This window comes from Symsagittifera roscoffensis, chromosome 5 (genome assembly GCF_963678635.1).
Source record: "Symsagittifera roscoffensis chromosome 5, txSymRosc1.1, whole genome shotgun sequence".
Classification (NCBI taxonomy): domain Eukaryota; kingdom Metazoa; phylum Xenacoelomorpha; order Acoela; family Convolutidae; genus Symsagittifera; species Symsagittifera roscoffensis.
This window is the reverse complement of record NC_087066.1, coordinates 40,791,479-40,819,427: the sequence shown is the minus strand read 5'-3', so window position 1 is coordinate 40,819,427 and position 27,949 is coordinate 40,791,479. Positions and strand designations below refer to the sequence as shown.

General features: G+C 33.8%; 2 protein-coding genes across 2 annotated transcripts in view; one reads left to right on the top strand and one right to left on the bottom strand.

Moving 5' to 3' along the window:
- LOC134846300 (gamma-aminobutyric acid receptor subunit beta-3-like) overlaps positions 1 to 27,949 on the bottom strand; it is a 159,622-nt gene that overhangs the window by 30,859 nt on the left and 100,814 nt on the right. The gene's annotated exons all lie outside the window — the stretch shown is intronic.
- On the top strand, positions 14 to 27,932 carry LOC134846874 (uncharacterized). Its single transcript, XM_063864285.1, has 6 exons — positions 14 to 123; positions 6,027 to 6,126; positions 9,004 to 9,158; positions 17,453 to 17,583; positions 26,754 to 26,892; positions 27,666 to 27,932. Exons 1-6 carry the CDS (start codon positions 81 to 83, stop codon positions 27,872 to 27,874), a joined length of 777 nt encoding a protein of 258 aa, XP_063720355.1. The 5' UTR covers positions 14 to 80; the 3' UTR covers positions 27,875 to 27,932.

The following is a 27,949-nucleotide window of genomic DNA, read 5'->3' as shown; positions in this document are numbered from 1 at the left end:
TTTTACATTGCCACTGAAATTTATATTTATTCAACGGGCTGCAAATTTGAACAATATAAAAGAGCGCCTATTCCTTTGCTATGTGCTTTTTATTCGTGGCTTATGTTACTTTTATATTCAATGGTAAGACTTGAAAGTTAATTTTTCAACGAATTATCGAGAAGGCTTTGGTGAGAAAGTTCGGGTTTTGGGATCTTGTCGGTTAGACCCCCCTAAGTTATGAAAAGTTGAAAACCGTACCTAGAAAATGTTCTAATTCAGATCTGAAATAATCTGTTTCAGATCTAAATTTCAGATGTGAAATAGGTTGTGAAATGTTAAAATAACGCTTAGATACTTTACAAATGGGTTATTTGAGATCTAACTGCAGGTCTGAAAATTAGTTTTTCTTGGTTGTTTTAGCTCTAAAAATTCAATGATTCTGACACAATTAAAGCTATTCTTGATACTTTTGTGTTTGATCTCTTTTGCTAGCTACTAGCAGGTGGTCAGTAAAGTTGCAAATGAGAGTGTTTCCCCAAGAATGAGATTCACACTGGAAACGCATGAGTAGCGTATGAAAAACAAAAATTTGACAGTTGTTCTTACAGTTTTTGAAAACTGTAAGAACACCTGTCAAGATTTTTCACACCGTTGAACAAAAAATTTAGTTCGAAAAAAAACTTTTTGTGAATTTATTGGGAAGTTTTTTACTATAAGTTACTCTTAACATAATTGTGTATTGCAGAAACATCCAAAACTAAAAACTTATCTGTTTGCTCAAAATGCATACATTATAATTTAAAAAGGTTTCTCAGATCTAATTTCAGATCTGAAATTTTGTTTTTCAAGGACATTTCAGATCTGAAAATTTCTATTTCAGATCCAAATTTCAGATCTGAATTTTGTAAATTCTTATCAAGATCTGAAATAAAGAACTTCAGTTCTGAGAATCAACTTATGTAAGAAATAAAAATTTCAGATCTTGCTCAGAAAATCCCCTGGGTACGGGAATGAATAACTTTATTAGAAAACTGGGTCGATTTTACTAAGAAATGCTGGGCTATCAATATAACTCAGGCAAAAACGAAATATTTTCATCTATTGAGCATCAAACAGGTCTTTTTACCCTGATTTTCAGCCATCTTCTTCACCTAGATTTCACAAATCTTAGTCAAATGCGTTCTCAATTGCCTTTTAACTCCCATTTTTTTTTCCGAGTTTGATCAAGACAAGACTCAGATACCACCCTCGTGTTTTGCATCGTTTTTGGATCCAAGTTTGTAAGAAATATTTTGAATTTCCTTTTTTATCATTTGAGGGGGTTATAACCAAAAAAACCTGGGTTTTCTCCACTTTAATCTCACAACCCCCTCAAACCCACATGATCCGCTATTAAGAAGAAATTGGATTGTTATCCTTTAAACTGTTAGCTGACATCCGGCTCGCTGACTTAACTTTTGTAAAGTTTGATTAATTGTGACTAACGAATGCTTATATATTTTTGCCGGTCAACTTGTTTCATGAAAGTGGGGTTGTGCGAATAGAACTGAGTGAAGATTTATAAGGGCTCTTATTTTTTGTAAACAAACTAAGAAGTAACTTAAGTATTCTAAAAGAAAACAGAAGCAATAAAAGAAACGGAATATGCTTTCACATCCAGCCTGTCTAAGTATAATTTGTTTCTCGAATCGCAGAAACCACAATTATTATTTATTATTATTAAAGCAGCAGGTATTTTATAAAATCACACAGTGTTGCTATCAAATAGCCCCACCCACTTTTTCATGGATTCGATCTCCTCGACATGCAAACGGTCCCCCTTTGGTACTATCAGTAACCAGCAAGGGATTTAACGGGGCGCGGGGGTCTTATGTTTTCTTTTAGGAATTCGACCCCCTGGCCACCCAAAAAGTCAGCCCCCCTTTGTTGCTATTAAGATATCCGTTTGTTGATGACCGACCCTAAAATTTTTCTAAAAGAGCCTTTAGTGCCATATAAATATTCATTTTGAGGGGGGAGCTCTCACCGAACAAACTCAGTCTTTCGGTCAAAAATACAAACGCAATTTTTTGGTGCAATAAGATTTCTCAAAATAGAATAAAGATCTTAATAGCTTTTTGGGAGAGCTCGGAATGTCAATTCGGTCAATCTAAAAGTTTTTTGAAAAACTGTCGCCTCGAAAAAAATCGTAAATCGGCGCCTGTTTATGAATCATTATTGGGTAAACCCGATGTGTATTTTCTATGCCCTCGTTTGCTGAGAAATGTTTATATGATTAATGGATATAGTAAAAACAGCTCTAAACGTAAGTAACGTTTTGTTAAGTAAAATTTTTTCAAGAATGTCATATATGTATACATGTTCATGTATATCACGCTTACTATCCCTATAAAATCCATACTTTGACCGCATTTTCGGCGCCGCAAGCGAAGTTAAGAAAAAAAATGGCAGGAAAAGGCATTTTCTAAGCATTTCTTTGAAAAGTTTTGATTTTTTGAAAAATCTTTTTTCTTCCGCGAGCACTCTACCTCAAATTTGTTATATAATAGCGCCAAAGGTGCCTTCAGAAAAGTTTAGGGCTGGTCAGCCAAAATTGAATGTCTTAAAAGAGTATCAAAGGGGACCCTTAGGGTTGGCAGGGGGTCGAATCCTTGAAAACGAGAGCTTCCGCTCCCGGTACCCCCTAAATATGTCCCTGGAAGAATAATTATCATACTCATAATTTTATTAAACTTAATAGAAATCATAATTTTATAACTCGAAAAAATGCGTAATATATTTTTTCAAAAGCAGCAAAAAAAGGCTTACAACATTAGGTAAAAATTCATATAAATCGACTAGATGTTAACTAGGTTGTTTTTAAGAATGGAGGCCTGCTTCTGATCGCCTCAACCAGACGAAGCGTATTTATCATTGGCTGTTACTGTTGTTTTTTGCTGATTGAATATCAGAAAACGATTAAAAACTTTTTTCTATAAGCAAGTTTTCTAACTTACAGTCAAAAGAATTTGAAACGTTATTAACATGTAATATATTTTCCTTTCATATACAACTAAAAGAATTTTTTCGAAACCCCAAAACTTGTTGTTGAGGAAGTAAATTTGGTTTTTGTAACTTTTTTGTACAGACTTTAGCAAATTTGTAAGAACCGTTAATCCTTGACTAAACAATTCCCAAGATTTTTTTGTGAGGCGAATGTTTGTGATGTTGGTATTTAAAGTTGAGTTCACTCCACTGCAGCGCCAATCTTAGTTTCAATTTTAAGAACAAAGTGATGTTTGATGTATATGTTGCCTGCAAAACATCAATTAATTTATGAATTAATTTTTTCTCAAAATTTTTTGGGGGAAGACCTGAGACATGCATAAACGTGCGTTTCAGGAAAATAGAATATTTTTATCTTGAATTTACAATGTAAGGAAATTTTGGAACCCTAAAACTTGTTGCTTAAGCTGTAAAAAATTTTTTTGTAGAGACTCTAGCAAATTTGCAAGAACCGTTGACTAATTAAATTCCAAAGATTTTATGTGAAACGAATGTTTGTGATGTTGGTTTTTAAATGAGTCTAAATTAAAAAAATTGCCAATCTTAGTTTCAATTGTGAGCACAAAGTGTTGTTCCATGTATCTGTTCTCTGCAATGCTTTTGTGGTTGTTTGAAAAAAAAAGTTCATACGATGAAAGCTTGGTGATGGAAACCATTTTAAACTAAAACACAACACTATTATCTCACACCGCCGTCATTTCAATATACAGGCATCATTGTTTAGTTTTATCTCACGAAAAAGATCTGGGATTTTAAAAAATATACAATTATTGACGATTTAAACGCCGGTTGTTAGGAAATTTAAAGAATCTTTGAAACCCTGAGTTTTACTGTTGAAGCTGTAAATTTGGCTTTTGTGATTTTTTGTACAGATTCTAGCCAATATGCAAGAACCATTATTTCTTGACTGAACAGTTCCAATATTTCAGGTGCCGAGAATATTTGTGTTGTTGGTTTTTGAAAATGAGATTAACTTCATTTCAACGCCAATCTTAGTTTCAATTGTAAGCACAAAATTGTGTTTTGATGTATCCGTTGCCTGAAATTAATTCGTGGTTGACGTACGTTGAGTTGGAAAAATAAAACTTAGAAAACTACCAAACGATTAAATTTAGTCGAGTAAATTGTTTCAAATTTGAAAGAAAAATTCACTTCACCGCCGTCATTTCAATATTCAGGTAATATTAGTTTGATTGAATTCACAAGAGGGAACTAGGATTATACCTTTTAAAATTCCATTTTCAGTTGAAAATACTCATATAACCCATCCTGGTTCTGTTAGCACTTGAAATTCCCTATAATATTCTGTTCTTTTTCTATATAAATTTTTTATGTAAGAAAAATTGTGAGCTACAAAATTGATCCACAAAAAATTTCAATGTTTTTCTATTGGCATCTTAAAGAATTCGTTTCATCCGTAAAATCTTCCCCAATTTGGTTCAAGGGGGAGAAAAACAAATTTCACAAAATAACTTTGAATAGAACGCCTTATTAACTACATAATAGGTTTAATTATCGACACAAATGAAACGCCGATTTAAATAATTATGTAACCAATCAAAAAAAAATGTAAAAATTTCACAAAAATGACGTTTTGCAGCGCGTTTGGAGCACATATTTTATATAGAAGTCAAATCCAGAATCAACACACGCTCGGGGAAGTCATTCCACGGTATATCATTTGTGGGTAAGGAGATCCAAAAATTCAAATAGTTAGATGCAAAAAGCTCGACTAGTGCGGAGTTCAGGGGTCTTTTTCGTTAATCCACCTAAAAATTTAAACTCTTGAACAAAAAGTGTTTGGCTTGAAACCGATTGGCTAGAATTAGCTAACCAAATTTCAGCATTTTCTCAAAATTTTTTGTTTTGAATTTTAAGTCCACCTAAAAATAAGCCGAAATGACCAAAAAATTAAAACTTTTGTTAAAGTACTCAAATCTATTTCAAATATGCTGCTGTGTTTTACCCAGACCAGAAAAAAAACAGAAAACAGCTCCAGGAAAAAACGAGCAAAAAATCAAAATTTGACCTTGTTGGGAATTGGTTAAAAAATAAATTAACTGCATTTCTTTTAACAAAACCAACCAGTGCTATGGTGCTCGCACTATCAGAGTTTTGTTCTTGGCATTAATACAATGATTAATAAAAAATCCAATGTTAAAAATTTGGACGGAATAAGAAAAAACCGAGTGTACTAACGCAAAATATTGGCAAATTTCAGTCTTTTGCATTTGTGAATGCTCAAATCTGTGCACATGGCACAAAAAAAAACTGCAAATTGTAATCAACCCTATAAAAAGCAAATAGGAGATAGAGGAGATAAAATACTAGCCAAAATTACTGATTATGTGGTTTTTTGTCAAATAATCAAATCAATTTCAAGACAGCGACTTTGCCCACACAAGAAAAAGTTAGTAAAATTCTTGAACAGGTCAAAAATTACATATTACAGGGACCGGCTTATTAGAATGTGTGTCGATTAGCAGGCTCATGCAAAAGAATGCAACTGACTCGCTCGCTATTTTAAGATTTGCTCACTGAATTTTGCTCACTTTGATAGTGTGCTTTTCCGAACAGGGGAAAAGCTAGAGATTTGTATTGAGAATTCTAATTTTGCTGCATTCTGATTGGTCAAAAATTCGACTAACTTCATCTACTTTAAACCCCCCACCCCGCTGAAAAGGGGTAAATTGTTAAGTAGAACCAATTTATCGAACAAAAACGTTGTTTCACCCAACTAACTTTTCTTTTCAGACTTCTAAGAATTAAGTTGATTTTGCTGGGCTTATTAGAAATCTTGAGGCTAATTATTTTACAAATTTAGGTTTTCATGTGGCAAAATCTGCTTATAAAAAAGCCGCATGATTTGCTAGCCTCATAAAAAATTGTTTTAAAGCATTTTATGCCAACAAATGGTGTCAAAATTTTGAGGAAAATTGTAATATAGGAGAAATTTGCTACAAGTTTTAAAAGACGTTGTAAGAGGGGCGTGTTTTTAGGATTGTCAACTGAGGGATCAACACCGTCACCTTGGCAGTCTCTGGAGTTCATCATTCCACATCAATCCTCAAATCTTGGAAATTTTTGTCTTTCACTAGAGTATGTCTTTTTTGTCTTTCACAAAATCGGAAACAAAGCTGGGATCTAGTTAACAACCCCTGTCCCTCATGGCATTTACTAAAGAGCTTCCATCAATCTGAATAAAAACTCAAAATTACGGCTAGAGCATTCTTTTGAGCATTTTAATTTTGCTGCAATCTGATTGGTCGAAAAACCGACAAACTCAAAATGACGGCTAGAGCATTCTTTTGAGCATTTTAATTTTGCTGCAATCTGATTGGTCGAAAAACCGACAAAAACCGTCGAAAAACTAGTTAGCATTTTAATTTAGCTGCATTTTGATTGGTCAAAAATTCACTAAATTACTATTGGGCATTTTAAATTTGCTGCATTCTGATTGATCGTGGGGGATTGTTAAGTAGGTCCGGGCAAAGCCCTGATTGTTAGGACTTCTCTGCCATATTTTTGATGCCGGTTTTGAAAACGTCAGTTAATAAATTTGAAGCTTTACTTTAAAAAACTGATTTTTTGGATTATTTGAAAACTTGCCAGAATGGTGGTAAGTCTATGTCAAGTACAAAGAAGTGTTCTCAGTGTCCAGCAAAACTTAAAAAACCATATATATTCGGCCTCATTTCAGTTTTGAACACTTTATGAGCGAATTTATTAGCCGCTTACGTGTTAAAAGCAAAATATATCTCAAGTTATTTTGTTCCGAATAGCCCAAATTGGCATTTTTTAAACCCCCTTAATTTGGGAAATATAATTTTTGATAATTTAATCACAAGTATTTTTTTAAAACTTTGAGGTCAAAATATCAGTGCCTTTTAAAATGTACAAGAAAATTCGCCAAAAATGGCAAGGTAAAAGTCAAAATTTGCCTGGAGAAAAAATACCTTGTTATTCATATGTCGTAACAGTGAAATGTAATAAAAATAAAATCCATAAAGTTTTCCAATATTTCAAATGTTTTGACACTAACTAGATACGGTTATTTCAAATCATTATTTGTCACTTTCTACTTTCTAGGTAGGAAATTAAAAAAAAAAATTTTTTGACTCAAATCGACATGGGAGATTTCACAATGCTGATTTGATTAACGCTGACCAAACAAAAAACTTCATAAATTTTTTTCTAAGAAACTACTTTGGTCACTTTAAAGGGGGATCAAACAATTTATGTTTTACTCTGATACGATTATTTTTGTACTATTCTGTCAGTTTTTTTTTCAGAAACTTATAGGAAAAATTACAGCTATTATTATTTTTTTTAAAATATAATAAGTAGGTTTCATACAAATTTTGTCTTCAAGAAGCTTCATATCTGAAACTTTCGAATTTTTAGTAAAGATACAATGCTTAAAGTCATATCACTTCGCTGATTAGCTTAGCTTATTTGCAATATAATATGCAACATAAATATCAAAGATTCCCCCTTTTGACAATTTTCGACCCAATTCGCATAGTTTTAGGACAAAACAGTAGCAGGTGCACTCGTTTTTGAGATTTTAAGCTAAAGACTTTAATATCTTTCAAATTGTGAAAGAAATCTCCTAGAAATACGGTATCACAAGGTACAAAAATAGATGACACTTGATCATATATCGAAAAACGTACAGATTTCAGATTATTTTCATTTCTATCATTTTAAATATACTTCATTCATAACCTTGAGATATTTTATAATAAAGCAACATGCTTGTATAAAATTTTTATATGTTTTTTATAAGTTATAATTAGTGTCAAAACACAAAACGTTACTTTTCTATTCACGACTATATACAGCTTGAATACAGATTACAAAAACATTTTTTTGAGACTTTTTTTGGGTACTATACATACTATATGCAGACTTACTAAAATGATCAATCTTGCAAAAACTGGTAAAGTTTGTTCTTTACTTTTAGTTTATTTATGCTAATGTTTGACTTGAACAAAACTAAAAAAAAACGTTAATATGTTATTATAATAACTTTTTTTTAGTGATTTATACTTGATTTAAGTCAAACTTTCAACACATTTCTACCAATTTGTTTACACTGCTGTGCTAAAAGGTTTCATCTTAAACATAGGTTTTGAAGACATTTCGCAGGAGTGTTCTTGTTATTACCGTGGAAACTTTCATATTGCAAAGTTTTAAAGGAACTTCCTGAACCATATGACTTACGGTTAACAAATATCCTCCAGAAATGATCTGATTATGACTCTGACACAGAGTGTTGTTGAGTACAAGTTTTTAGTAATGTTTTTGAACAAACAGATATTTTTACAATCCTATAGGTGCTAGGCAAAATAATTAATTTTATTTGGGTTATATAGATTAAAAACAGATTGTTTTCCGATTATTTGCAGATTATAGACATGCTGTTTAAAACTATCTATGTAATATAGTTTCTCTGTTTACTGATGATCTAGCAAAAATTTTGTCAGAAAACAATCATACCATAAAACATTATCAATACTAATAAATAGTGTAGCAGAAGTTTCAATGTAGAGACCAATAATCTTTCGATCCCAATAATTCGAGGAAATAAATTGTTAGTAGATAAAAAATATATCACTTTTTGTTTTTCACTTCTTTTTTTTGAAAATTTAGCAAAATTAACTCGTCCCTGAGGAGGGGGCGTCGGAACGTTCGGGGCTTTTCCATGATACGAGCGAGTAGCGGATATAGGGGGGTGGGGGGTGTTCCGACGCCCCTCCTCGCGGATTCGAACCTCTGCAGATCCAATAATTTGAGGTATCCATTTTGTAAAAAAAAAGAGGATAAATGTAAAAAGTTTGACCAGTTTTCGAAAAAAAATTACAGTTTTCGAACTAAAAACAGAACTAATTAAACTAAACTATTTGACTAAACATATTTAATTGGATGGCTTATGCGTCACTGGAAAAATAAAAAAAACTTGAAATGTTTCAGAAAATCGTTTTGTCTCCTGGGTTTCCACTACCGTACGCGCAGAGGACGAGCGTTTAATGCTAGAATTTCCCGGATGGAGGCTGCGAGATTCAACATCATGATTAACCCAATTTACCAAAGACTTCACTTTTTCAATTTCGCCGACAACAACTTCGGTTAGAGACCAACGAGTATTTTCTTTTGTTATACGACCCAAAATTACCAAACTATTGTACGAACTTGTTCTTATTGAAAAAAATCCAGATTTCAAATCGCTGGAATTGTTTTTGGACAATCAGATTCGAGCATTAAGATTCAATCAAGAGAACATCAAAAAGATCAGTTTTTGGCCGTAGAACAGAAAAGGCCCGATTACACTTTTGAAAAATGGAGCCAGACTGGTGAGTTATGTATGATATGCTATACTCATAGAGTAATTTAAGATAGGGTACACCGTCTGCTCGTCACGCTATCTTATTTTCGGCCGGATAGAATCGTGCAACTTCTTAGTCTAATACCGGTCTTAATCTTACTCTTATATCTTCTAGTCTTAATAGATCTAGTGTACACCGGTTTGCGCGAGTTAGTTCCAGAATGAGAACAACTGTATTTTAAGTTTAAATCAAATTGCTCTGATTTTGAAACTACAAGTAGTTTCAATACTTTACAAATCAATAGATTGTTAGTTTGACGGAGTATGATTTGTTAGTATTTAATATTTTATAGAGATAAAATATCATAATAATAACCAATGATAAATACTAGTTTAGATCTGGTTCCACCTATCCGGGGTTTACAGAGTTTTAGTTTTTCAATGTTCTATTGTAGTGTAGGATGGATGATGGTGTTTTTCTTTAGAGGTTGTGAGCATATTCTTTTTTCGGGTTTGGAAGAAGAGATGTTATCACGGTAGTTTCGGGAGATCGTATCATGGTTTCTGATCGATTGTGATGAGTGTTGATCTGGTTGATTTTAGATAATAGGATAATTGCCATTCTCAATCTCGACTGGAAGCGGCATGTGTTCAACTTTGGCTGCAGTTGTTGGTGACTTTGATCTGTACGTATACTTGAGCATCGAGATGGCCATTGTTCAGTTGCAATAGATTTCTTTTGCTGCGATGCCAAGTCGTACTTTGAATACATTGAGTGTAGTGATTGTAGGCAGCATGTCAGGTGGGTTTTCCATACCGTAGTTGGAGTGTGATTGGGTTGTCAAATTCCTTGCTGCTCGTCTTTGGGCTGTATATTATCTATATTTTGCATTGTATTATTTACATATATAAATCTTTGTTAGCCTTGTTTTTTAGTCATGATCTTGTATTAGTTTTTATTGCAAAAGCGTTACTATTTAGTTCTGTTATTTTTAAGAGCTACTCACACTTGGGTAAAAAATAGTGTCGTGGGTTTCACAAAGCGTGGATGTAGCACGGTGGGTGAGGCCGGCTATAGAGCATGCTCAGGACGTCCTCTTCTGGTGGGTTAGGCCAGAAAAGAGGGTATAATTTCATGCTCTCTTTTTGGAGGGTCCTGTTTCTAGTTCAACTTTTCATGCTATTCTTTTTTACTAGTGTTTTCTTTTGTTGTCATAGTTATGTCTTTTTCTCAAAAATCAAAATGTTTGTTTTGGGTTTGTCTTTCGACTTTGGTGTTTTGTTCTTTTGTGTTCAGATTTAAAAGTAGTCTTCAACAGAATAATTTATTTAGTTCTAAGCTGGTGTTAATTCAGTTTGGGTAATGTGGGTTTTCTTTTCTTAGTCATGCTGTTAGGTTGTGGTTTATGGTGTTTAGTAAGCTTGCGTTGGTTACTTTGGATTATTATATAATTCCTTTCCAACCGGGTTAAAAGAAAATTTGAAACATGTTAAAGCTTGTTAGAGTTGTTATCAGTGAAAGTTGAAACTTGAATTCATTGTTTTAAACAATTTTTTGCGGGCGAGCAGTGCAAATTTGGATAGAATTTATGGGCGAATGAATATAAAGAAGCGCCTCTGAAAAGGTTAGTACTGCTATCTGCAATTTATGAACAATTTTTATTAATTTACTACTTTAAAATTATGAAATTTACTGCTTGATTTGGGGGTAGAAATTATTAATTTATTTTCAATTGTATGAGTATTTTTTGCTTTGGGAAAAGAATTTATATATCAATTTACTGCTTTGTATGGGATAATTTTATTGCTTCATTTATTGAATTTGTTAATAGAAATTTATGAATTGAGAAAAAGTTTCTGTTTTTTGTTTTGCTTTTTGTTTTGTAGATGATTGGTGATTGTGCCTATGAAGAAAAAAGAAAAACTTGATTAAAAATGGTTAGTTTTGTTTGAATTTACTAGTTAAATATCGAATTCTTTTTACCTAATCGTCGGTGAAGAAATCATGGGGAAAAACATCGTGGATGTTATCACATGAGGTAGGTAGTTTAGCTAGCAAACGAATAGTGTGTTTAGTTTGCAGAAGTGGCCAAAGCAATTCGAGGGCTTTAATGATGTTGTGCTCTTCAGTGCTGGGTGATTGTTCATATGGTGTGTTTTGAATAAGATTATATAATTTGTGATTATAGTGAGTGTTATACATAAATTCTAGGATTGGGACTTCAAAGGGCTAGAGGAATTCATGAGGGACAATTAGTGGGCGGGATTCGTCTACATGTAGGAGTTTGGTTAGGGGACAGAAGGTATATATCTGGGTGATGAGATCTTAATTTTCCTAGGGTGCCTTGTAAGTTAGTGTCTTTAATACAATAGGTTGTCGTGCTGGTGTATTGAGAGTGTAATGGTGTTGAATGAACTTGTAGTAAGTGTACGTGTGTGTTTATTCAGTTCGTCACATGACTTCGTGTGAACAGTGCAAATCACGTTCTTTGGGTGTGAGGAAATGAAAAGTTAGTGAAAAGTGGTTAAATTTGTTGAAGTTTGTATCATAAGCATGAATATCACGCAGTGCTGCTGAGATGACATTGTCATATTTTTGATTTAAGATGTTGAGGGTGAATGTGTATGGTGTTTTAATGAAAAAATTTTCAGTTAGTTGGGGGTTAGCAAATGGGTCGTTGTTTAGAAAGATGTCTTCGTTAGGTCGTAGGATGTTATGATCGTTATAATCGATAGAATAATCATTAGCCTTAGGTGCAGTGAGTTTGGTGAGTGATTGTCTGTATCCTATTTGTGTAAATAAATTGTCTTGGGGCTAGTGCTGTTGTTAGAAGATGGAGTTGGGTGCTGCACACTTCATTATTTTAAGGGGTGTTTTATAATGGCAGTGATAGTGGATTAGTAAAGTGATAATTAGATGTCCTTGAAAGTGTAGGGTATAATACTTGCTCGTTTACATAATTGGGTTTCTCGTCGTTGGAGTCTGAATGGAAGTATGTGTAGTGTAGGAAAAAGGGTAGACATATTTGTAGAAATTCTTTCGTATTAGTGTGAAGTGGATGATTGACAAATGCGGTTGATGTGCCTGGGTTAGATGGGGATGGAGTGTTTGGGAATTTTCTTTTAAAGGTTCGGTAAGCGCGGTTTGTACTAGAGGATGGGGTTGACGTGGAGGTCGGGTTTTTGGTGTTTTAATGTTATGAGTTTATCAAGTTCGTTTGATATTTGTGTGTATTTCGTGTGATATTTCTGAGTCGTTGTTATCGGATGGTTCACTGGTTAGAGGGGAATATATGGGTGTAACATATGAAATGGGAGAGGGAGGGGAAGGGGGTTAAATTTTTACTTGGGAATGGATAGGTTGAAAGGCAGGTTGGGAAAATGTAGATGGACTGGGTTCAGGGTTGGCAAATTGGTTCAGGGTTGGCAAATTTGAGGGTGTTGTAATTGTTGTTGTAATGTTACGAAATTATCAAGTTCGTGTGTTATTTGTGTGTAATTGTTGTTGTAGTGTTATGAAGTTAACAAGTTCAGATGATATTTGAGGACTATCTTAGGTGGACTGGGTTCAGAGTTGGCAAATTTGTCGGGTGTTTCGATATCGGAGTTGTTGAATTGGGAGATGGTGTTATATACTGTTGTGTTGCAATTACTATCTGATTCCATGCTGGGGGAAATGTTATGATAAAGTGATTGAGGTGGGGGGAAAGCAAAAAGTGGGATGATTGGGAGGTTGTTCTGAAGGTTGGCTGGGTGGGAAATTGATCGATAGAAGGATCCAACTTGGCGGCTCATCGAGGGCTAAAAAGATGGTTGCTCTGAGAACGAAAATTAGTGGTATGTGGTTGTTCTAAATTTTTTTTCGTATGTGTTGTCTATGTTGGGTTTTTGGGTTATTTTGTGTTGGACTTGGCTTTGTGGATAATTAGATCTCGAAGTTATGAGGTCTGTTAGGGCGATATTTCTGAAACTTCGCGGTACCAATGATAGGGGTGGTTATGGTTTAGGTTTTGCAATTGTGGTGCTGTAGGCGTTGTATTTGAATCGTTTCGTGATTCCTCATACGTGTTTAGTTTGGTTAATAAATTGGTATTGTATTCTTCTGTTTGAGCGTCTAAAAGAATTTTATTGATCGATGTTGAAAAAATTCCAAAAAATTCTGCAAAAAGTATGAGTGCTACGCTTGCTTGTTTGTTTACTTGTGTGTGTATTGTGCATGTATTGTAGATTCTTTTTAGGAGAGAGAAAAAAATCCAAGAAATTTAAACATTGAGTATAAAATAATCAATCTTTCTAAGATGTAGTAGAGCCATCCTAGAAAGTCAAGAAGTTCATTTTTCAGATTTACAAAAGTAAAAAAATATCGGTGATATATCTTGTGGTCTGTATTTTTCGCCATTTAGGTAAATGTTATCTTTTAGATCTTTAGAATATCCGCTATAGTCTTGTGCGTATATGTCTGAAAAGCCTGCTATTTCTGCAAGTTTGCGGAGGTTTTGATCTTTGGATTGTCGTTGTTTTGTGTCCATTTTTGTGAGTAATTATTGAAATTGTCGTGTTCGAACGTGATATTGGATGTCGGATTCAGAGTATATGCCGATTGATTGTAAATCAATATTGGTGTTGCGAGCAATAGCTCTAATGCTTTCTGGTGAAAAATTTTTGAGTGGTTGCATGAGCGTAGGATATGGTGTGAAAAATAAGTTTTTTTCTTCGTCAGGGTTTAATTGTACTACATTGTAGCTATTTTTTGATCCACATGGGACTGCTGCATCCCAAGAATAAGTTCTGCGGGAGAGTGTATCAACAAAATAAACTTTATTTTTGTAGAATATTTGAATTCTTTCATAGCAACTTTTATCTTCAAAAATTTATAAAAATAATTCTTTTTGGTGTAAGGGTAATTAGATCTGTTTCCTGACAATAAATATCCTGCGTAAGGGTTTTTAAGTACTGCTAGTGCAAATGATTGTAAAATTTGCGTGCTTTCAATTTCGCATAATTGATGAAGTGTTTCAAGTTCTGTCAAAGACATTTCATGAAGGATACTACTTATTGTGTAGTCTAACTTCATGTCCAAGTGTATGTCATAGCATATTGCGCCAAAATGAGTGTTGTGCATGAGTGATAATTCTTGTAAACGTGTACTGTCTTTGTCTTGAGGTTTCAATTTTCCACCATCTCTTCCTGTATTCTTTTGAAATTGTACTGGGACATATGAGTTTTTATCAGTGGTTGAACGAGATACAGCCATTTCGTGTATAATTATTTTTCCTGTGTTCTTGTCCAAAGCGATTCGTATTCGACAAGAATTTCCTAATATTGTGTTTTGTGAAGTGGTTTTGTGTATTTACATGTAAGTTCCGTTTCTGGGTATATTTGGAAACCTGTCAATTTATTTTCTTTATTATGAATGTTTCTAAATCTATAATTATAATGTCTGAGTTGATCAGGGTTTACATCTTCAAACGGAATTGATTCAATAAAAAATTTTTGGTGAAATTTTATCATTCTAGCGTGTATTTTTGCTACTTGAAATGTGGTACAGGTGTCTTCGGGGAACCAAACAATTGTTGCTTGTGTGCGTGTAGTAGGATTGCAGTTTCCTAGTTCGTTTTTGCAAAGGAGTCTGATTCGTTGATAAATTATAGTGTCATCTTTTAAATCACGTGTTAGTTGTACTTCTACAAGTTGTTTTTTCCAATCAAAAAACACTATTTTTTGGTATCCTCTATATTTTGTATCTGCTTCACAATTTGAGGGAGTGTTTATTTTCATTGGTGGTATCCAATTTTTATCATGGAGATCATAGGTTAATCTTCCATGTGCTCCGTGAAATGGAAATTTGTTATCTAATCTTATATGACTTTTGTTCTGAGTCTGGAGCTTGATGTGCTGAGTCTGGATAAACTTGAAAGTTTACTAGTTTTCTGTTTTTGCCCTTGTTTGATGTGATTTTTAATCGTTCAAGTTCGTTTTCGCAATCGTCAGGGCTGAGGTGCAATAGTCTTTTGATGATGTTTTGGAAGAAAGATTCTTGATCTAATCTGTTTTTGTTTCCGTTTGAAACTTGGGAACAATGTACTTTCTTTTCGGAAAATGTTGCTGTGAATTTTTAACTGTTAGCACTTTAGCTCGTGCTTTTGAGTAAATTGTTGCTATTATGTTTGTTGTTTCGATTGATTGTGGCTCTGATTCGCATTGAGTGACTTGGTTTATTGCATATTTGTATAATAATTTTTGTTCATTTTCTTCACAGTCACAGTGTTTGACTAGTAAATCTTGGGGTCCTGTTCGGGGAGAAGGACCGTTATGATCAGGTTTTGAGAGATTAAAAAATAAAAAAAGTCTGAAAAATTAGTATTTTTAAAAGATACATGCGTACGATAGTCCTGAATATGGATTATAAAAGGTGATATGTCCAATTGTTTTTTTTGTGTATCTATCGTCTTTGTAGATTATTTCTGTGGTTATAAATGGGGGAGGTAAAGAGTGAGCTGTTATATTCGGAAGGGCTAGAGTTGAGGGATGATGAATTATATTATTTAGTCTTTCTGTGATTTCAAATTTTAGTGTCAAGTTGTCTTGTATAAGTATTTCTATATTATGTTCTTGAATATCTTTGTGTATATCTTGTCAATATTGTTATCTGTTCAGTGTCCAGTTGTGTAGTCTGTTACTTTCGTGATTTTGTCCAAATATTGGAGGGGGTGCTACGAATGTATTCCAATCCAATCGTAGTTGTATGTTATTTGTTGAATTTTCTCTACATCTGGCGTCGAGATTTGTAGGAAAATTTGGAGGAAATGGTGTTTGTGAAATTTGAGTTAAAGAAGGGGTTGAAGGAAGTGAAAGAGTTTCAGGTAGTGACAAAGATGTGTCAGATGAAACGTCTATTGGATCATTTACTAAATTTGATTGCCTTGGGTGAAAGCTTGTGTCATCCAAATGGGAGATGTTCTGTAGTGTCTGGGGGATCAAAAGGGTTTTCTCTGATTTGTTCAGATGTAGGGGTTGAAGCTAAATAATCTGAGAGGATGTCGCAGCAGATGAGTTATGTATGATATACTATATTCATAGAGTAATTTCAGATACACCGTCTGCTCGTCACGCTATCTTATTTTCGGCCGGATAGATTCGTGCAACTTCTTATTCTAATACCGATCTGAATCTTCCTCTTATATCTCCTAGTCTCAATAGATCTAGTGTACACCGGTTTGCGCGAGTTAGTTCCAGAATGAGAACAACTGTATTCTAAAATTAATTCAAATTGCTCTGGTGTTGAAACTACAAGTAGTTTCAAGACTTTACAAATAAATAGTTTGTTAGTTTGATGGAGTATGATTGGTTAGTATTTAATATTTTATAGAGATAAAATATCTTAATAATAACCAATGATAAATACTAGCTTAGATCTGGTTCCACTGGGCTTTTTTCCACTCCCCACTCTCTGCTGCAATTCAAATTTTTTGTTTTTTTATTTGTTTTTTGTATTACAAGGGTTGCATACGTGTTATTACAATACGAAGGATGAAGAATTAATTCGTTCTCCTCACTCAATTAGTAAGGTATGAAAAATTTCATCGTATTATGACAACCCTGATTTAGTTTTTTGAAACTGAATTTCAAATTTGTTCAATTTTTTTATTTTGATTTTGATTTTTTTTTTCGTTTTGTTTTCTAGGTCGACCATTTTTGGTTTTTTGAGCTCTCTCAGAAAATCAAAATCTAATCTGGCCTGAGAAAAAAATGTAGAATTTTTTTTTTAGAAAACCTGCCCCTTTCGAAAAAATATTCGATCAGCCTCAGCTCTTTTGTTTGGATTTGAATTGACTAGCGCTGCAGGTAAGATACTCCATTCTGATTGGCAGAAAATTCCAAAACTCCAACGATTTTTTCCAAGTTCATTTATGGAATTTTTCTCCTACAGCACAGATCAAATCATTGAAAAACGGTGCGTCCAAAAAAGTTTACGGGTCATGGTAGGTCTCCGTCTATAGACACTTGGGCCGAGAAACGGAAAGTTAACCACTTCACCGCCCGCTCACTTGTACCTTTTGCTGGTAAATAATTGTAGGGGCTTTGTGTTTTGTTCAGGTGGTTGTTGTGGGTTCCAAGTGAAACAGTATGTGGATGAGGGAATGAGCAAGGGGCTGACAGCCCAGGAATACTACAACAAGCTCACAGATTTTGCTATCACTCCCCTCAAACCACTCAACTGGATTAAAGTTAGTCAAATGCGGGGGATGGGGGGAGGGGGGCTAAGCAAATGAGGGTGGTACAGTAAATCTATGAGGCGATCAGTGTTTCGTCAGAGCCATTACATGTCGAGCTGGAACTTGTCACTTTTTTGCGCTCAGAAATTGCATTACATGCAAATATAGCAACAATCTCAATTTCATGATTTCATTTTCTTAAACCATATGGACTAATTTTCCTGACTTTTTTTTAAAATGAGTTAATTTGAGACAAAACTGATGAGGGCAAAAATTTGCCTCGAAATTTGGCAGAACTATTATGGTGCAAATGATTTTGCAAAAATCGATTTCAAAGTTTTGCCCCTAGAGCAACCATTTTTGGCTTCTGTTAGTCATCAAAAATTACGCCAAAACTATCATTTCAATTGCTGACAAACATATACCATAGTTCTGCTGAAATTCTAAGCAAGTTTTGTCTTAGTAATTTTTGTCTAAATTTAACTTAATTTGAGCAAAACGCGTTTTATTTTTAAGTGTTTTTTTTTAAAAAATTTTTCCGGATAATTTAGATCAGGATTGATAAAGTAAAACAGACTGATGTGCTGATGAAACTTTAAACGGATTAAACAAACAAAACGTTGATCTCTAATAAAAAAGGTGTTTAAATTTCGATCACCCGAATAGAACTGATTTAGGGAGAATTTTTTAAAATTGACACCAAAATTTTTTTGCATCTTCCCCATAAACATATCTTTTCTGTTCAGTTTTTTTGAGCTATTTTTAGATTATTGCCCTAATTATTGCCCTAACTGATTTTGGTAGAATTTTTTATAATTGACACCAATATTTTTTTGCATCTTCCCCATAAACATATCTTTTCTGTTCAGTTTTTTTGAGCTATTTTTAGATTATTGCCCTAATTTGGAGGATTATTATGTAATATACTTTAATATTTTTTTTCGAAATTCTGCTTGGAACAAAAAAAATTTCAGAAAGTTTTTCAGTGTTCGATTTATATCATGGTATTATATCTGCAATATATTTCAATTTGCTATCATTTTAAGCTAAGTTATTGGGAGTTTGATATTTTGCAAACAGACAATGATTACCAAAAAAATCTGGTAAATAAATTTGTTATAAAATATATTAGATTTTCTGAAACTTAAATGTTGGGTACTACACAAGTTTTTTTTCCTGCGATATTTTCAAATTATTTAGACGCTTTCCTTGATGAAAGCCTTTAGTTGTTCTATTCTACATAATTATTTTGTCTAAATTTCCTGAAAAACTATTGCCTTGAGTTTCGTCAGAATGGAGAAATGTTTTTACTTAAAGAGGTTTTTATTGTATGGAATTATCGTAAAATTTAATTGATATCAATTGAACCTTGATTGTTGCTGACACTGATTCCAGAAAATTTAATAAAATTTAAACAAACTAATTTGAGTTAATCTGCTGAATTAAAAGGAAAATGAAGTAAATTTATCAATTTTGAAACCTTTTAGATGGGTTTCAGATACAAAAAAGTACATTTCTTCGAGTTAGTTGGTTTCAGTGCCTTGAAAATAGGACAAAATTAGCTTCAGGTTGAGAACAAATGCCAAAAGCATCAAGCAATTTAGCTACTAATACTGTCGTTTAAGTTTTTATATACGCCTTAAAAAGTTCGAAAAAAGAATGACACAAAACAATAAAAGGAAACAAAATTGCTCTCGATTAAACCTTTGACAAAAGTTTTTAAAATTATTAGTGTGCTTCAGGAACAGTCATTTGAAAAATCATCTTTTTTTGTGAGAAACATTGTTTAATAGACGTAAAATTTGATGATTTTTTGAGTCAAATGTTTCAAAACAAGCAGATGTTTCTAGAAGACAAGGTTTTTTATGGTATTCAATAATCAAATAGTCAAAAATAAAAATCAAATTATATACAAAGTTTTAAGGATCTGATAAATACCAATACACTCGCGCAAATTCCATGCTCTTCCACTCCACCTCAAAATAGTTATATGAAGGCACCAAACGCTTTCAGAAATTTTTAAGGGTTAGCCTGCGAGAAGTGGCTGTCGTAAAATATTACTAAAGCGACGTGGAGACTCTTATATAAATTTTTGCAACCAAGTCGCTTTTTCGTTTTCCCCCAACTTTGCATCAGCATCATTTTCATGGTGTAACCAGTGGTTTTAAAGGTTAATTATTAAGATCAAATACAATTCTCATGATTTTTTTTGATCCGCACGTCAGCTTTCACAAAAATCGAACGTTGTGCCTAAAATTTGCAGGTTGGGGGGACGAGCCGTCTTTGGATATTCAAAAGTCAAAATGTCATAAAGGTATCAAATGATACCAAAATTGACAAAGAAAAAATTTTAGTAAAAAAAAGCGCTAAGTTTTCATAAATCATGACTCATCATCCATCTATCTCAGATTCGTCCTTTAAAACATTTTTTGCCGGGAAAATTGGCAATAATTCTTTTAAAGTCCTCGATGAAAATCACTTATAGTTAACAAAAGTTGTGACTTCTGTATATAAGCGAGTGATTAAAAAAAGCGCAACTTCCTTCAAAAAACAGCCGCAACTTGATTTGAAATAAAAAACTACAGCAATCTTATTTAAAAAAAAACAGCAGCAGCCTCATTCAAAATCATATTTTAAAATGCAATACTTCAAACTCTTTGTGTTGCTTGTGTTAGTTTTCACTTGCTTCATTGGACATTTTTCGGCTGTAGATGAGACGGTCGAAAAATGCAGAATTTGCGAGCTGGCTTCTAATTCGATGCTCGCGACTACCGGAAATAAAGAGATTCTAGGGCTGTTTTCCAGTCGATCCCTCTTAATACAAAGTTTCCCAACTTTTTATCGGTATCTAGGATGTTAATATAATAATTCACAAAATTAATAGGCTAATTGAACTATTTCTCGCCTTAAGTTTCATACCACGTTCTGTTCACAAGAAAGTTATTAAAAAAATTTTTTTACAAAGAGATACAAAAAACATTGCAAACAGTTATGAAACTACTTAAGTTTTCGGCTCTTTTCCAGTTCCCCCCCCCTTCAAATTCAATTTTGAAAAATCTATTCAACGTTGTCATAATGCAATGAAATTTGACGTGGTGAACAAATCCACAATTCTGAACAGATTTGTTCTTCATACTTTACAGCGTAACATCACGCATTTAGCCGTAATAACACGTAAAACAAACACAAAACTCGCTTTTTTGAAAGGGGGGGGGGGGACTGGAAAAGAGCCAAGTTTTCTATAAATTTATCCCAGCTTTTTTTGGATTGAGAATAAAGGACTGGAAAAGAGACTAAAATAAGCACCAATTGAAGACCTGAACAAGCTACTTCGGGCCAAAGTGATTGAAGTGGTGTGCAAATCGGACCATAGGGGGGAAACAGTGATGGAAAAGGAGTGTGGGGCCATAACTGAGACTGTCATGGACCAAATCCACTCCACCCTGAGCATGTTCAGTGCCACCAAAATATGCAAATCAGTCAATCTCTGCCACTGAGCAGAAGTTAAAGCAACCAGTCAGATTGGAACCAAATATAATAAAAAACATTTCAAACAAACTATTTCATGAAAAACGCGATTTATTTATTTCCGAGTTCGGCTCCCCCACTCCCCAAAATGTCAAATTGGCCCTTTTCCAGTTCCCCCTTTTAAACTATGTTTTATGTGTGTTTTACGTGTTATTATGGCTAAATGCGTGATGTTACGATGTAAAGTATGAAGAACAAATCTGTTCACAGTTGTCGATTTGTTCACCACGCCAATTTTCATTGCATTATGACAACTTTAATTAAGCTTTTCAAAATTGAATTTGAAAGGGGGGGACTGGAAAAGAGCGGTCAAATTTTTTCTGTTGACATCGTCCAATTGTTACAAAAGTCAGCGTGCTGACTCAACCTGTCATGGCAAATATATTTGGTCTTAGTTTTCATGCAAAACCACTAGTTAAATCAAAAAATTGATGCTCGTGTGAAATGGGGGGAAGAAAAGGAGCCGGAAAAAGCATTGAAATTCCATAGGCACGCACAAATAAACTAGATTCAGGCAAATTTGACCTAAAAAGCCATAAAAACCCTACACTTTTTGGCGCTTTTCCAGTTTCCCCCCTTTCAAAATACCGAGTCTTATGTTTTTTTACGTGTTATCACGACTAAATGCGTAATGTTAAGCTGCAAAGTATGAAGAACAAATCTGATCACAGTTGTCAATTTTTTCACCACGCCAAATTTCATTGCATTATAGCAACGTTAAATAAGCTTTTCAAAATTGAATTTGAAAGGGGGGAAACTGGAAAAGAGCTCACTTTTTGTTTGATTAAAACAATTTTTCATAAAGCTTTTCACTCGCTCAGGCGTTGCAGTTCAGTTTCTGGGCCATTAGGTTGTCCTGTAAGTAGTAAAAGACAAGTATCTCCTAGATAAAAATCCGATAATTTGGCTGTTTTCAAGTTCCACCCCTTTGATTTTTAAAGTTTGATTTTTGAATTCAGATTTTAAATGACTTTTGATGTTCTAAACTGAAATAAAATGTGTCATCGTGAACAAATGAACAAACTCTTACAACTTTTCCTTCATTCAGATTGCCGTGTGAACATTTTTTTTTTACCGATGGAAGGTCCATTGCATTGTATCAAAGAATTTAACTACTTTTATTGTTCTCCCTTTAAGAGACACCTGAAAACGGGCCATGTTGGCTTAATGGTGTTCTCCCAAACGATTCTAATTTGTATTTATAAAATTTGGCTCTTTTCCAGTCCCCATCTTTTGAAACACCGAGTTTTATGTTTGTTTTACGTGTTATTATGGCTAAATGCGTGATGTTACGATGTAAAATATGAAGAACAAATCTGTTCACAGTTGTCAATTTTTTCACCACGCCAAATTTCATTGCATTATGACAACGTTAATTAAGCTTTTCAAAATTGAATTTGAAAGGGGGGAAACTGGAAAAAAAGCCTAAATTTTTATAAATAACTTTATAACTAGATATCGTTTGGAAACAATTTTTTATTATTATGATTATAAATATCCTTAAATTGCAATTTTACAAGCGTAATGGTAAACTGGGTACGAGTCGGTAATTTTTGCATTCTTTAGATAATTGCATTTTCTAAGATTTATTCCAATTGTCTTAATGACTTATGCACAATGATGTTTTATGATTGAATTCACAGGCTGTTTTTTGGAAACAAAAGTGCGCTCTTTTTACTTTTCCGCCACCTCACACAAGCATCAATTTTTTGAATTAATGAGTTTTTGTACGAGGTTGGTAAGGCAGACCAAATATGTTTGTCATGGCCTAATTTGTCATGGTCAATTTACATAACAATCGGACAATGTGATCAACAAGTTAACTTGTAAAAATTTGCAGATAGGTAGGAAAAGAGCCCAAAAGTTTGATTTTAAGTAGTTATCTCGCATGCCACGTTTTATAACAAGTGGACCACATGAAAAAAAACCGCAGCTGCAAATTTATAAAAATTGGGGTCTTTCTCATTATAGTACCCCAGCCTGGTAGCACCACCCCCCCCCCCCAATTCGTCAATTTAAACTGACGTATTACGAACAATTCAGCATAAATATTCTTCGAATTAAGTAACATTATTCAGCACAACAAAACTACTCGTATCAGGCAAAACCCTTAGTTCAAAAAAAATCCGCAAAATTTGATAAAACATTTGAAAAAACGCCTCTTTTCCAATCCCCTCCCTCCAAATTTCAAGTTTTCTCGGTTGTCCTTGCTTGTTGTTATGACTGAATACGTGATGCTACAATGTATGGCACGAAAAAAAGTGTTCTCAGTAGTTAGTTTGTTCACCATGAAAAATTTCATTACAAAATGAGGCTTTTTTCTACTCCCCAACTTGTCGAATTTTCTATTTCGATATCTTTCGACATGTTATAAGGGATAAACGCATAACGTTAATATGAAGTATATGAAGTACAAATCTGTTCAAACTTGTTGACTTGTTCATTATGCCAAGTTTCCTTGCATTATGACAACATAAAATCAGTTTTTCAAAACTAAAATTCAAATGTGTCAGGAAAAAAACCAAAAAATATTAAAATTTTGATTTTTCTTGTTTTAGAAGTTGATGAAAGTTGTGAAGTCTCTTGTATAGATTTTGGTAATGTTTTTTGTTTGTGTTTTTCAGTAAAAGTCCTTAACTTTTATTACCCTCAAATTCGCTTTCTTTTCATGATCAGTTTATTTTCGCTTTCTTTTCATGATCAGTGTTTTTCATTTGTTCAACTCATTTCCAGTACCAAACAACAAAATTGAAAAAAAGTCTTTAAAGACTTGCACGGTTTCTAATTTCTAAACTGGGTGTTTATTTTTAGATTTCCTGGCAGAATAAAAAAATTATTTTGTTGATCCTGTTTTTTTACGTTGCGTTGTTTTTATCCAAAAATTTTGACTCTTTTTCACTTAACCACCACATTTTTTTAACGTTATCACAATGCAATGAAATTTAACAAGGGAACAAAATGAATATTTTAAGAACAAATTTAACCTTCATAACTTACATCGTAACATCACGCATTGAGCCAGAATATTTCGTCAAACAACTTCATCGGAATTTAAATATTTGAAAATTGGAGGAAGTTTCAATCATAAATTATTTTGATTTTGCTTTGAAGTTTTTTTCAAAAAAGAAGTCACTATTTTGAGTTCAATTCAGAACAATTTTAGTTGCCGCTTATGCTTCAATAGCTTGAAACAAATCGCGTGCTCGCGTGCTAACTGTTCATATCACTGTACAGCGCTTTTCAGATGATAAATAATTTTTTCGTTAAAATCAAATAGGTTTGGATAAAAAAAACACCCTCTAGACTCTTTTAGATCTAATCACAGGGTTATGGTGTGCTTTTTTAAGAAAAAAGAAAGTTTCAGGTAGGCAGATACCTGCGCATTTAAAAGGTAATAAAAAAACTTCGATCATGTTAAAATTAAAAAGTTAGAAGAAGTTCAATTTTGTCTTAGAAAACTACCCAGACTTTGTACCCTGGATTCAGGCCTGCACAGAATATCAAATACAATTCTTCAATCATGAGTTCTCGGACAACTTCATTCTTAAAAATTATCAGCTGGTTATACTCAATTTTGCATAACAATATCATAACTAGACATTTGCTTTAAGTGTACCTAAACAGCTGAAACGTCTCCCCTGTTTTCCTTTTCAAATTTTTTGCGCTAAATCATTTTTCTTATTATTTTTTTCGAATAAAAATCAATATTAAAAACTAACAGAAGTCATAACACGATCAGAGTCGCCTGAAAATGGTTTGAAAAGTTCCACAGCGTTCTCGCGAGATCTCATTTGTTGTAAGTGTAGTGAATTTTACAGTGAGTGGAATCTATACTGCAAACAAATCATTGTTCCGACTTTCATAACGAAAAATACGGAATATTTGAGCTCGGGTTGTTTTTTTTGCTAATTTATTCTAATAGACAACTTTTGAATTTTCAACTAGTCATTTTTGACAGAATTTTTTTATATCAATTAAAAAGTATTGTATTCCTGCGTTCCTTTGATCATTTTTCTCAAACTTATGGTGGTTTAGAAATTGTCACTTTGGCCAATTTGGGACAATTAACGCGTGATATATTTCGCGATTTTAACGGGTAAGTGGAGATTTAATCCGTTGTAGAAATCGTTCCAAATTGGTTGAAGGAAGTTTATTTGCTGTAACGGATTTGCTACTAGTATTTGCTCCATCAAATTACATGGCGTGTGAAATGGATGATATATATTTTTTTATTTTATTACATTTATTTTCTTTTTTTTTATTACTGCTCAATACAATAGACCTTAAAAGGCTATCGGAACATTCAGCGCGGAACCTGATACGAGCAGTCTCGAAATGATTTGACATTTACCAAACTCCAGGACTGACAAAGCTCGGTAAATAGCGAAACTGTAAATTAAACATAAAAAATATAGTACAACAAATTGATGTACCGAGAATGTTTTAGAACGATGAGTTAATTATATAACATAATAGATATGTGTTTATGAATGGGACAAATCCTGAATAGATTGCTAGAAATAAGACAGCAAAAGAGGTATGTCTGATTCGGAAGCCGACATGCAGACAGATGATTTTAAGTAGCACTGTATTGGAAATAGCTACACACACCTGGTGGGTGGCCTTGACACCACTGCATTATCTGCAAAACTCGGGTTGGTTAAACAGAAAAAGGAGCCCACAAACCTTTATCTGTTTCTTGCTCAAGACATGCACCTAATCCATGGTGACTGGCGTCGCACTCAATCATTGTGTTTTTTGCAGGGTCATAATGATAAAAGTCGGTGATTTCGGCGATGAAATCCAAAATCTTTTTGAATGCAGCATCCTGAGTAGCGTTCCAGATGAATTTTTTCTTATTACAGAGATTAAGAAATTCTCGAAATTCGCACGTAAGATTATGAAGGTTTGGTATAAGTTTTTGGAGATCGTTTAGCGTACACCTGAAGGAGCAGGGTTGTTTTAGAGTCCTGGGAGCGGTCAGACTTTTTATAACGTTCATCTTTGAGAATAGTTTTTAGAGTGAATGTCAAAATCCAACCGCACAAGTTTATTCACTGCAAACTCGCATTTCCAAAGTTTCAGCGCAAAACCTTCGTCGTCCAAAAGAGAAAGTACTTTCTGAATGACGTCATCGTGCTCTGTCAAGGAGCTTTTTGAAAATCAGATGTAATTTTCACGCACAGGTTTGAATCCTGCTGGCTGCGCCATGACATTTACCGAATTCTAGGACTGACAAAACTCGGTAAATTGCGAAAATGTAAATGAAATATAAATAATATAGTACAACGATTAGATGTACCGAGAAAGTTTTAGACTGTTAAGTTAATTATATAACCTAATAGATATGTGTTTTTGAATGGGATAAATCTTGAATAGGTTGCTAGAAACAAGACAGCAAATGAGTTATGTCTGATTCGTAAGCCGATATGCAGACAGATGATTTTAAGTAGCACCGTATTGGAAATAGCTAAACACAACTGGTGGGTGGACTTGACACCACTGCAATAACTGCAAAATGGAATGCAGCGTATATACATATAGTGCATGTGCGGCATGACATGATTTTTATTAATTCCGCAAAATGAAAGCGAAAGGAAGTTCATCCGGTTTTTGTTCTTTGATTAACCTCAATTTTCATGTTTCTATTGCAGGCTAAATTTGAGGAAGGACTGTGCATGAATGTCATCATACAGGTTGGATTTGGCGAGGGAGATCTGAGATTCGGAGGCAGCTTTTCGGACCATTTTGACTTCGCACTTCCATACAAATACGGACGGCAAAGGCTGACAGGTCAACTTGATACAAAAACTATGACACATAAGCAATAACTCGAGTAAATAAGCGAAAAAAAACAATCAACAAATGCCATATACAAAATCATGATGAAAGTGCAAATTTTAGTTTTACAACGGGGTGGGGGGGGGGGGGGGTTAATTAGGATTTGTTCCAATTTTTCGATTTTGAAAACACTGATCAAAAATAATTTAAGAAACTCTGATCCGAAGGTGTTTCAAATTATTTGCGCAGTGCGCCGGTCGAACTTTCAAGAAAACTTCTTGAAAACCCGAATCCATTTAGCTCAGGGGCGGATCTAGGATTTTCTTGAGAGGGGGGGGATTTTGAAAAAAGAACCGATTTTGACCAACGTTCTTGCGCCGATTTTGACCAAATTTCTTGACCAAACACTTCTTCAAGGGGCGCCTTTGCAGCACATAGCCCTCAAAAAAGTGCGTCGATTTAAAAAAAAAATGGCTCTTTTTTTCCATTCCCCCTCCCTTCAATTCAATTTCATTTTTCAAAAACTGTTTTAACATTAACACAGTAAAATGAAATTTGGCATGATGAACAAACTAACCATTGTGAACAGATTTGATTTTCATACTTTTCACCTTAACATCGCGAATTTCACCATAATAACATCAAAACCATTAAAACATTAAAACAATAGAAATAGAAAAGTTTAAATGCGGGGGAAGGGGGGGGGGGAGAGGGGGGGGGAAAGTTTATTAGTGAAAATCAAGAATTGTGCGTTTCAATTATTGTATCAATTTGCCATCGACTAGTTTCTCTCCAACAACTTCAGCAGAATCTGATCACATTTCAGTGGTTCAAAAGCCACTACATATGCAGAGATCAACCGTGGTTATGTCAAGATATTAACTTCTTCGGATACAGAAAGTTATGGGAAGTTGATAATCCAGTAAATCAAACGATTAGCCTGGGTCGCATACGAGACTGGGAGCCAAACAGAAACAACACAAAATGCTTCTGATTCGTATAAACCGACACAACGTTTGGCGTTATCATTGTGCTGCAGAAATATTTAAATAATTGTGAGAAGAAAAAG